The 12,663-nt window shown below is 46.6% G+C and overlaps 1 protein-coding gene across 2 annotated transcripts in view; it reads right to left on the bottom strand.

Annotated features, from left to right (window-relative positions):
• LOC119375640 (mitochondrial basic amino acids transporter) overlaps nt 1-12,663 on the bottom strand; it is a 131,003-nt gene that overhangs the window by 35,311 nt on the left and 83,029 nt on the right. Inside the window, exon 2 of one of the 2 annotated variants that reach the window (XM_037645862.2) lies at nt 600-643. The exons of the other annotated variant lie outside the window; for it this stretch is intronic. Within the exon in view, the coding sequence (XP_037501790.1) occupies nt 600-643 (44 nt within the window). The remainder of the gene's footprint in view (nt 1-599; nt 644-12,663) is intronic. 2 annotated transcript variants of the gene reach the window in all.

The raw sequence follows: 12,663 nt of genomic DNA, 5'->3' as shown, positions 1-12,663 counted from the left end.
TGGAGTCCCTCAGCCGCATATAGCCACAACAGCATCAGGATGCAATGTCTCTCTTTTCAGTGACGCTCCCTCTTAAGCAGAACGAGATAAAGCCCCACAGATAACCGATGGTCAATTAGAGCGACGGAATGAATACCGAGAGATAGGGGCAGTAAGCCGAGGACGGCAGGTTGTCAGAAGGGATGATGAAATGAAATTTTTCAGGGATAAAATGGAATCAGCTTGCGCAGGGCAGGGAAAGTTGGATAGCATTGGGAGACGCCTCCGTCTTGCAGGGGTCATGGCATACGATGATGATAATAGTAGCGAGTATGATGATGATGATGATGATAACATCCGGGGAATCTGTCGCACGTTTTCAAGTTTTGGCTCGTTCAAGCTGGAACAATATTACGGTGAAAACGGCAGGTTATTAGAATAACAGAGAGCTGAGCTAGCTGGTAAGTACTTGTTCTAAAATTCTGGGCGTGCAAACACGAACACAAGAGAGGTCAAGACACCACGAACGCCTGGATTAGTACGGCTGTACCTGCTTCCCCGTGTATACTGACGCACAAAATGTCAGCGTGTAGAAATTTGAAGGTATATTTCTCACTCACCTTTATGGTGTCGAAAGGATGTCCAACTATAACACCAGCACACCCTGCAATGGAGAAATGATAAAAAAATTCACCGCCATATCCACGAAGTGAATGATGTTAGAGGAGCTTGCTCGGATATGATCGGGTAACCCGCGAATGCTCCGTGCAAATTCCTCTACCATCATATATAGACGTGACAACGTTGTTATACATACATTACATCCACAATGTTTTTTTTTTTTTAATTTACGGTTGGATGCACTATATACATTTTGATGAAGTATATATACATTTGGATGAACTATAAACATTATATATACACAAGAGATGTTGTTTTACCAAGTTCAAAAAGGGCGTCCCTCGATGAGTTCGGGGACTGGTTTCCCTTTAAAGATGATTGCTTTATGATGGTTGAACTATATGCATTACATATACACAAGACATGTTCTTTTACAAAGTACAAGAAGAGCGTCCCTCGATGAGCCTGGGGACTCGTTTCCCTTTAAAGATGATTGCTTTATGATCAGTAAAGTATGTTGCCAAGGGGTCATCAATGATGGGACGCAATGGAAAGTTCGAGAAGGCAACATCGATACAGGTGCCCCTGATGGTGGTGGGACGTTTGCAGTCGTACGATACGCATCGGAGAGCGTAACGTGACATCATGTGTTGGCTGGTTATTGGCTAGACGAGATCTTCCCGAGCTGCTGCTGCGTTGCGAGCCCGTCGCGCTGCTGCCGTTCATGCTGCGGAGCGGCAACGAAGAGAGTTCACTTAGTGAGCTCCCGGCGAAGAGAAAGGAAGCCAGCGAAACGAGCGGTGCGGCCAGCGAGCAGTCACCTAACTAGCGCTTGCGCCGAGCGTGGTGTGTGCCGCCTTGAGCGGCGGCGCCATCTAGTGATCATTCTTGAAATGACCGGAGAGCGCAGCTGCGCCGAGCGTGGTGTGTGCCGCTGCGCCGACGGTCACAGAGGTGAGGACAAGGCGCGAGCATAAGAAGCTTGGCGAGCAAGCTCCTAAAAGTAGACTTGAGTTGAGAACTACTTGTACCAAAGCTCATAGGCGTGCGCACGGCGGGGGACAGGCGGGGAGGCCGCCCCCCTAGTGACCTACGAGGGGAGACACGAAATCTGCCCCATACACTGACCCCCCTAGTCACCTAAGAGGGGGGGGGGGGTGAAATCTGCCTCGAACATTGACTTAGTAGGGGGAGGGCGCTGCGATGAACCTTCTTCCCTCCCTCACGGGGAACCCTGCGCACGCCTATGCCAATGCTGCATATGATTTGCTCTATATCTGAAGTGAAAATAACATTCCGACGTGCTTTGTTTAACCCTGTAATGCCTAAACAGAGTTCCATATAATAGAATATATTGCTAATCCTTATTTCTGGCCAATGAGACCATACTTGCGTAGGAATAAACAATGAAATATTGAGCTGAAACCTGCATACGACCGTAATTGACTAATAAGTAATTGACTTGGCGAACTATCCGCAAATGAAAAAAATTTTCCAGCTTATCAAAGGGGCTTTCTTTAGAGGCGGTGCCTTATTTCCCAAGTAGAAACGGGCAATTAGGAGTTCCACAACAGTGTAACACATATGACACATTTGACAATACAGCTATAGAGTTAAGCACAGTTTCCCAGGATGCCGAGAACATAAATTTCGCTCCCGCATCGACATCACGTAGGTGAAGCCCAGGGTGACTAGAATAAGCCATTCGTTTGAGGACACGTGTAGGGAGTTCGCGCATCAAAAATACTGATAAAACCTATATTGGCTAGCACAGTATGCAAACTGAAGTCGCGTCACTCGGCTGTACGTGACCACACTAGTGATCATGTACTGCCGCAATGGTGAAGCACATTCCAGCTTGTGTAATTAGTTTCCTTTAGGTTAAAACGGCACAATTTTTTTCCTACTCTTAAAAGGACATTAAAGAGAAAAGCGATTTTTTTCTTATTAGTAAATGACTCTTTCCCAATACCACAACCGCCGTGCTTGCCGCGAGAAGACGCTTGGTAAGTGAGAAAACGCGCAAAAACAAAATGCAGGTGGCACCGCCATCTTGAAATTGCCGCACTAATCGCCCTGACGTCATAGACGTTGACGGCGTTTACTAGGGCCTACGTAGTTTCTAAGAGGTAAAAATAAAGCACATTGTCCTCTGTGGGGGCCAGAGACTAAACATACCAAGCTTCAACGAAATTTATTGTGCCAGTGTCACCAAAACACGTAAAATTCGCTTTGAAATTCGTGACGTCACACGCGGAGACTTCGGCGCTAAATTTTAAATGGAAACGGCCTTGATTTGCCCCGGTACTAATATGCCTATGATGGTGAAATTACTGTTTTCAGTGTACAGTTTATCAATATAAACAGATTAATTGTTTTCCTATAGTGTCCCTTTAAGCCTTGTGGAATGGCTTGAGTTCTCCATAACATCTGTACTGATGTTAGAGGAGGGCCTTATCTCTCGTTTAACATCTATAGCGGCGTTACAAGAGGGCAGATGTTTCGCGAACTAGATTGAACAACACACTGGCACGCTGTGGGCATTGTTTTCTCGCGTGTTGTCAGTGCGACAAAGCTATCGTGTTGTTTTGCGGGAAGGCAAACAGTGCGTCGTTATCAACGCCCGCCTTACTGCCGTTGCCCGCTTATTCCTCAAAAGCCGACAACCGAAGACCACAACACGCATCAACGACTCTCGAAAGTGCCACGAACCTGTCTTACACCACAAAGAGTCGCAAATGTAAGGTCATTACACAGGTCAACGTTTGATTAATCGAATGAGTCACTCGTACTCTCTACGATTCCAAAAAGAACGCACAGGGTCCCTTATTAGGGGTCTAAGACAACTCGAAAGGGAAAGCCATCTCATTATTTTTTGAAGAGCGGAGCTGTTCCAGGGCTGGACCTGACGACAGATGAACGTCCGCATCGCATGTCACGCTCCGGTTCCCAAATACACCCACAGATGGCGTAACTACCTCGGTCGCGGACGAAGGGATAGCCTCACAGGGAAACTCACAATCACAAAACAATATCACGCAACATCACCGAGTGAATGAAAGACGGGTACTTTGAGGGCTCGTTTCTTCATTTGACAAAACCTTAATGAAAACCAGCAGATAATGAAGCCAAGGGAGGTACAGGGGACGTTAATTGTACTGTTCTAAGTGTATTGCAGTAATTTCCATATAGATGTGGAGAAAGTCAAGTGGACGAAAAGGTAGACCATTTGGTGGAGCATCGGGGGCGTAATCAGAAGGTTGCAGGTTTGGTCCCTGCCGGTGGCAGGGTATTAAGTTTTTCTTCTCATTCGCCGTAACGATTCTCTTCGCCCCCCCCCCCCCCTTCGGAAAATTTCTGCTCCTAAAGTGGCTTTTCCCTGCCTCCAGGATTGGAGGCATTTCAATCTTTCTGCAGCTCACCTGGTTTTGCACTGCCTCCGGCATCGGCCCACTTTTGACCGCGCAATAATTTCGGGTGGTGATGTCTTCATGCGACGCCATAGTGACGTCATGGAGACGTCATAATGACGTCACAAATTCCGGCAATGTGCGACGTCATCAAGTTGCAATCTCTGATCACGTGACTTCTTGCATCGTTCCTCTTTACGCCTTCGCCGATGATCACGTTTCGCGTTTAGTGAGGCATTCGACTTCCCGATTATACACCCATATTAATTTCACAAACATTGGCTATTGAGCGATATGCAAACTGCCCTCAAATGAATCAGCAGCAGTTATTGCTGCAGACTCTCGGTATGTTCAGAATTATATGCAGCATTGAATTGAACACTCCGGCAGAGTACGTTTCGTTTTTAATACCTGCAAACTTGCAAAGATGGTTGCTATTGGTATGCTAGGCAATAGGAATTGCTTTAGTGCCTCTGAAAATCTATCATCTACTTCTTCAGCTATTGCTCTCGGCAGTTGATTCCACTCCAGGATTGCCAAATGAAGAAAACAAAAACGAGGTAGATCAGTACGGACGAACGGTTGACGAACTTCAAATGAGTGGTCCAAGTATTTAAATCACTCGACTAGTTCCAATACCTCAATATTTATTGTATAGGTGTGCGACACAAAAGTATTACAAGTAGTAAACCGTACTAGTTTTGTTTTACGATTGTTAATATTCATGTGCCCGTCATGACACCACTCACCCAATATCTGCAAGTCTTTATCTAATTCTTCCAATCATTATGGTGAGTAACAGCACGATAAATAACGCAATCGTCATCAAACGCACGAATTTTTGAAGTTACACCGATGTGAATATCGTTACTGAGAATTAAGAACAATGTTGGCCCCAATGCTGGACCCTGGGGTACATCGGACATGACAGGCTTAAAGTCGGACACAACGCTTTCAACCAAAATTGCTTGACGCCTGTCGCTCAAATACTCTTGAACCCAATCAATGACCTGGTTGTCTATTTGAAGAATGGACAACCATGCCATTGTTGTAAAGGTGATTGTGTAAAGCTGTTTGTGTAAAGCTCGTTGTTGTTCTAAGCTCATTGTTGTAAAGCTGCTGTAACGCTGTTGTAAAGCTGATCTAAAGGTGTCCCCGCTGTGCAAGGTTTGCTTCCATGCTGGGAAGCAAACCATCATCCACGTGCTAAGCAGCGCAAAACTTGAGTTGCTACAGGCAACAACGACGGTCATGCGTTCACATCCAGGCAATAATGGCATGCGGCAACGTAAAATGACAAGTCAGCTCGATAAAAGGTCGGATTGCCATATCAGGAACGGCTGATCGTCGACAAGTTCAAGATAAAGACAACATCAATCATTCGAAAACAGCGCACACGGAGACGCGTGCGACCGGCGCACCTTCGAGGGCCGCGTTTCTGTACACTCGCCGGAGCCGGGTGAAGCCATGCTCCCTCAAAGATGGCGGCCGCAGCCGCCGTTTTAGTAGGGGGCATGGCTTCACTCTTGACGCATAATTCACACTCCAGCAATTCTTTTAGGGGCGAAGCTCCTTAAGGCGGCACCCGTTCGTCCCTCGTAGTAGTAGTCGTAGTGCGTAACCAGTCTTACGCTTTGACCTCCAAGGTGGTGCCGGTGGGAGATTTTTCCTGTGCGTTGTTGAACAATAAAAAATTCGCAGCGTGCGCGTTAACTAAAAGCCGAATTCTTCTTTCTCTCATTCCCCATTAGCAGCCATTGGCATGTTCCAGTAGGAAACGTTAGTAGAAGTAGAAGTGTAAGTGTTAGCTAAAAGCCGACTTCTTCTGTCTCTCATTCCCATTAGCAGCCATTGTTTACCTCCAAGGTAGTGCCTGGTGAGATTTCTCCTGTGCGTGATTAAACAATAAAAATTTTGTTAAAAACGCCGTTGATTGATGAAATAAACCAACGAAAGACGCCAGATGTTTTGTAAAAGCAAAACGAAAGAACGCCAGATGTTTTCTAAAGCAAAACGAAAAGACGCCAGCTGCTTAACGAAACACGCCAGATGTTTTCTAAAGCAATGGTTTTCTAAACAATGAAAATTCACAGCGTACATGTAAAATTAAAGTGAGCTGCAAGTCGTCATAACTCATCGAACCTTTAGTATAAACGCGCCCGATCTCACGTCGGTGATGATGTACTGGGCAGAATTCACGGAAGATTCACGGTTTACCGATGAACCTCCGCAGCTTCGTCCACTCATCATCATTCACTCCGTGGATATGCTGTGATTTTCTTTTTCAAACTCCTTTGGTTTAGACCAATTGGTTTAGACTAACTCGATTATGAGTGCGGCTGCAGGTGTGCTGTGATTCAAACCAAATGCTTGAGGCGATTATAAACTAAATAATTATAAATTGCTTCATTACACGAACTTTGTATACAGCACTGCTGCGGTGGAGCCGAACAATGTTGCACGTTCTCTCTGATGCCACTCTGCATATCCCTAAGAAATGGGATAGTCATATTACTGTGATTTAATAAAATTTCGTACCTAATTACATTTCAATTTCATTATTGCTAAGATAATTCACGACGTCTATGACTCATGCGTATGACTTTTATCTGAGGCGCTGTAATGTCGCTGGTAGAAAGGAAATAAATTTATGAATGGCTTCTAAGTTTCAGCAGGCTCTGCTTCAGCAATGCCGAACGCTCGATATTTATATGCGTTAAGCGCCTTCATGATACACGCTGTGCAAACGTATGCTCTTGCATTAAATGCGTGCAATATTTCGTTAGCTACATCCTAGCAGTTTGGACCGAGCATGTGACTGATAGTGACGTGGCAAACGAACGTACAAGCAAGAGCGTGTGATGCTTGCGTAGCTCATATGAGCACTGCATAAGCATGAGTAGAGAATTATGCGCAATGTCATCATGAGTTTTTCAAGTAATGCATAAGCACAGAGCTTTTGTGTAGGTTAAATAATAATAATTGGTGGGGTTTAACGTTCCAAAACCATGATATGATTATAAGGGACGCCGTCGTGCAGGGCTCCGGAAATTTCGACCACCTGGCGTTCTTTAACGTGCACCTAAATCTCAGTACACGGACCTCAAGCACTTTCGCCTCCATCGAAAATCCGGCAGCAGCGGCCGGGATTCGATCCCGCGACCTTCGAGTCAGAAGTCGAGCACCACAACCACCAGACCAGCGTGGCGGCTTTGAGTTGGTCGCAACCTTCTCTGGAACGTCGTTTTCGAGCGGCATCGCCATGACGACTTTCATCATCTTTCTATACTCCATCTCAGAAGTTTCCTTCAGCACTGTGGAGGCTACAAGGCCCCTTAGCCAATAGGAAGGGCGAAAATTCCCCATAACGTATTCATCGGCGCAGCGTCGTCAGCTCAGCGTTCCCGCGGTGTCTGCAGGTAGACATTGGGCGAGTGAAGCGAGCAGACGGCGCCGCTGGAAGAAAAACAAAATGGCTGCACACGTCGACGCTGGTGCCCAGCGCCTCAAGTTTATCAAGTCGTCGTCGCGCGCTGTGTGGCCCGCAAGTTCCAAATTCACGCTTGTATTTACTTTAGATTTATGTCCTGACGCTTCGACAGGAATGTATTTGTGACTATAATGCGCTATATCTAATAACCATGATGAAATTCTCGGCGCGTTAGGCTTAGCAGGCGTGGCTAAACAACATCAGATCTCGCGAATAACGACAAAACGTTGCTGATGCTTTGTCTTCAGCGTGAAGTGATACAAAACGACGGCTCATTGCACAGTTTATTTGTTGCTGTCAGCGCAGTGGGCGAGTAGCAAGCACATGTTCGGGTCGAAGTGGGCGGTCGCGTCTGCATGGGCGCTGCCATGTTGATTTGTAACCATAGTTACTGGCGGTTACGGATTCAAATAATTTAATGCATACGACGTAAATGCGAAGAAGAGTAAACATATCACGCATCGATATGACGTAACACACGCCAGACAAGCACAAATGTGTCAACTCTGCCAATTTTAGGGTAACTATATCTGGAACTATGTTTTGCTGCGCTAGCATGTGGCTTGCTCCCCCCGTAGCTTTGGTAGTGCTGAACGGTAGTGATGATGTGGAGTATAGTGCTTGTCAGTGTTCGGAAATACCCACGGCAGACTCGTCGCGCGAGCACCGAAACGAGCGTTTGGCATAAAAGATTCCCAAAGTTGGAATTTCCCAATGTTACCATCACATGGCATCGTAGGGAAAGAAGGCCTGAGACGACTGGAAGGCCAAATCCTACGAGTCGTCTCAGGCGAACGCATAAGAGCCCGTGTGAATTTTACAGCGGAACTATTATGCTTTTCGTTATGCCGTAACACTTTCGCATAAGCTATTATCGTTATGAATGTTCTCTGCGTTTCAAGCGCGCGCAACGCAATAACTCAGCCGGCGCCCGCTCTGTTCGTTCACTTCTTCCTCTTCTGCTTCGCTCCGCGAATATGTGCGGCCGGCGAGCGCTCTCCCGCTGCGCCGATTTGTCCGGCGTGGGATGCAATGTCTCGTATGGGTGAGAGAACGAGTACAGAGAGAGAGAGAAAACAAAGAGTGAGAGAAAAATTCTTGGCGAAAAAAGTTCCTTGCCGAGGCGGGATTAAAACCCGCGTACCCACGATTCGAAGGTGGGCCTCGTAACCACTCGTCTATACAGGCACGCTAGCAGAGCAAGACAGTGTTGTATAGTTGTCACGGTGTACTGTATTCGTTAGGGTGGCTTGTTGGGCAAGTTGGTACATTGTTCTTCGTGAGGAAATGCCAGCAGCACCAAAACAAAACAGGTACTTTTGGTGCTGCTGGCATTTCCTCACGAAGTATGTATTCACCGTAGCACGATCACGAACGGATCCGATAAACCAGTCCTCTCCAGCTGCTGGTGCTCACTGATCACGGTGATGGCGATCTTATTCAAGAACTGCCAAGAGCCCCTTCAACACATGCACACGGGTTCGTGAAACGTGCTTGCGTTCTCCGTCATAATGGATAAGTATAAGCATAACAACTGTAGCGCAACTCTCACAACTGCAACGGTGGTGGCGGTGGTGAAAAGCATTTATTTACAAGGAGAGGCGTGGGACCTCTTTAGAGCTTCCCACAGACTAGGTGGAGTCTCTATTCCGGGACCCCATTGGTTGAAGCCGCCGCCCTGGCTCTCTGTACCAAGGCCTGTTGGGCCTGATGGTCTGAGCAGCCGAGCAGGGCCGCCTCCCAGTCCTCTCGGGTAGGGTTCGGGTGAGGAGTAAGGACTGAGTTGTTTTGACAGGCCCACACCATGTGGTAGGTGTCCGCCACCTCCCCACAGTGCTGGCACTGTCCTGTGACCGTAGGGTCGAAATGTTTTATGATTGCAGGACATAACATTGTGTTAGTCTGGAGTCTTAACAGGATGCGCTCATCTGCTTTCTTCAACCCTCTTGCAGGAGGAGGGTAGCGGCGATGAATTTGAGTGACTGTAACGTATGTGCAGTGCGCCTGCGCGTGCCACTGGGCTGTGTATATATCTAAAATACTTCACAGTCCACATGAAAGAATAAGGAAAGGTCAATGAGGAAGCTGATCAGGGGCAGAAGAAGCGGACGATTGAGGACGTTGGGACGCAACCTGCTGTGGTGTTGTTGGCTGAGTATTCAGTTGTTTTAGCTTCTGAGTCTCTCGTTGATTATGTGCTTTTGAACTTACCCGAATCTTCAGTGCTAATGTCGACCAACTGTCCTGGTCAAGTGCGATCCGCCTGGTCAGCGTCACTGCCGTATAATGAATTGCTGCTAGACTCGTTTTTCCGCAGTGGTGTCAGCAGCATTCCTGTTGCACTGGTGCCTACAAATGGAGGTTTCATCAGGCTCAATAACCCCCAGGCTGTTCAGAAGGAACTTAAAGCCACGTCAAACCATTTCCAGACCATCACCGACGTGCGCCAGTTCGGACGAGGAGGCATAGTGTGTAGGTCACCGGACCAGACCTGTGTGCAAGATCTGCTTAAGTGTACCACGTTTGCTTTAACCCGGTGAGTGCTTTCACTCCACCTCACCTTGCGTGTACTAAGAGCCTCGTACGGGGCGCGACGCAGAGTTAAGTCCAGCCGAGACCCTAGACAGGCTTTCTCGAGCAGGCGTCATTTTAGTTTACCGATGTAATCGCACTGTTAACAACAAAAGGATCCCAACCGAATCTGTGATTGCGACAATTGTGGGCACAACATGCCCGCCAGAAATAAAGTTATGGTCTCTCATCTTTCGCCTAGATCCCCTCGTTTTTCGTCCAATTCAATCTATAAACTGCTGGAGGTTCGGCCAAAATGCTGGAGGATGCAAATCAAACCTTCGTTGCCGCAGCTGCGGAGAGAACCATTCTTCAAGCGAATGCTCCGCAACATCAGAAAAGTGTTGTGTCTATGGAGGGAATCACTCCGCAGACTACTCCGACTGCTCTGATCGTACTCAGGAAGTGCACATACCAGAAATTATTGACCGCCGCCGTTGTTCGCGAAGGGAAGCTATTGATATGGTTAAAGACAGGGCCTTCGGATATTCTGGTGTTGCAGCACGTCACACTTCTAGCCTAGATTCCAATCTATCACAGGCTATTGAGTCTGCTGTGGAGAAGGCAATGGCTATGGCTATAGATAATTGATATCCAACCTATCTGAATCAGACTATTATACGCCCCAGCCTAGCACAAGTGATGTCACAGATATGGAAATTGATGTGCGAGCTCATAAACATACAACATCGCCTATTTATGCTGCTCTCAAGACAAAAACGAAAAAGTGTGAATCGTCGCTTGCGAGTAAAGATAACAGCAAGGAAGCGGCAACCGCCTCTGTGGTGCGCTCAACACCATTACTCAGTTGTGGGTGCTTCAGTGGAACCGCCGATCTATATTCTCAGCCTCAATCGACTTAAGTTACCTTTGTAACCAACTTAGCCCTGATAATATAATTCTCCAAGAAATTCGGCTTACACCGGATAAAAATTTCTATCTTGCTGGTTTTCATTCTTTTCGATTAGATCGCCAAACACGTGGTGTTGGTTTAGTGATTCTTGTATCAAGTAAAATATGTCATAGGGCGAAAATCTCTTTCAGAATATTGGACTCCGATTGTGAGCTTATAGCATTTGATTTGTGTCTTCTAGGTTACCAACCTTTTTCGATCATAAATTATTATTTCCCCACCGGTGTGCAAAGTACAAGCCACCTGGACAGCATTTTGGCAGCCTGTAGAAAGGAAATTGCGCTCACATGAGACTTTAATTTATATCATTTGTCTTGGGGGCTAAGAACAGATTTGTGTGGGAGGCGACTGTGGGAGTGGACTATTGACAAAAATCTCTCATGTATAAATAAAGGGCACGTAACATTTGTTCGATGTCAGAATCGCTCAGTGTTAGATTTAACGCTTTGTGCAAATGCGATCAATGTTTTGTCATGGTCTGTGGTTGACTCTGCAACTAACAGCGATCACCTTCCTGTAGTTTTTTATATTACTTGCCCAATAATAACTTTAGATCAACCAACACGCATATATGTCAATCATAAGAAATTTCAAACATGTCTGCGTTGCGCAATTTCAAAACTTCAGAATGCCAGTGGTCCGAAAATTGCGTCAAGATTGGCTCAATACTAGAGGGATCTCGGAACAATTCCGAGTTCGTTATCCCCATCGAGTAAGCGATCCTCTTCTCGTTGGTGTAATGATAAAATATACGCGCGATGACAGAAGACGAAAAGCTGCCTGGAAAAAGCTTGTCCGTAATCAATGCCTGTCAAATTGGAAAGACTATCAGTTTCTTGCTGGCGTATTTAAGCGCACTGTTAACTGCGCGAAAGAAGAATACGACAGTAGACATTACGATTGCCTTTCCAAATAAAAAAATCACGCTATATCAATGGAATAAATGATGATAAGTGGGCGAAGCTCGAGAGGGGGAGATCATCGGTAAACCGTAACTCTCCCGTGAAAGTTAGCCCATTACATCGTTAGAAAGACGTAAGACTGTGCGTATATTATACAAAATCAACTTTTAATTTGTTCTTGTTCGTTTGTTGTTACGTTTCTTCGTTTGTTCTTTTCATTTCGTCGTTGTCATGGCGGCTGGATTGCGAGGTCCCTTCATTATGACGGCTTTATGGTCCGTGAAATGAAGCGAGAGAGGTTCTTGTACTGGCTGCAGTGAGAAGTTTGCAAACACTAAGTCTATGCACGTCCCTCGGATCGTGGTAGGTTGCATATAGATACATCTGAGTGCGTATTTGGAAAGCATGTGCTGCACGATACAGTCATTGGCAATGAGGTCCACGTTGAAGTCCCCAACCAGTACAAACGGACGGTTCTTGGACTTGTTGTCGTAGTCACGTAACGCAGCGTCTATAAACGACTTGACGCCCCCGATAGGCAGGTTGGGTGCGAGGTACACGGTCATGACGGCGACTAGCAGACGACGACTGAATCGGTGGACCGGTGTTTCGACGCGTGGTGGCGATTCCGGGCTCGACTGTCGGCTCCGCGATGGAGTGCCAAGCATGAAGCTTACCCCGTACCTCCACCAGTGTAACGACGTGGGATCGACGAGGACACGGAGCACGACAAACAAACGCGCTTTATCGATCAGATAAAGAACTGCAACGTCTTCT

This window comes from Rhipicephalus sanguineus, chromosome 11 (genome assembly GCF_013339695.2).
Source record: "Rhipicephalus sanguineus isolate Rsan-2018 chromosome 11, BIME_Rsan_1.4, whole genome shotgun sequence".
NCBI lineage: Eukaryota > Metazoa > Arthropoda > Arachnida > Ixodida > Ixodidae > Rhipicephalus > Rhipicephalus sanguineus.
Note: the sequence above shows the minus strand (reverse complement) of the source record. Positions and strands in the feature narration are given on the sequence as shown.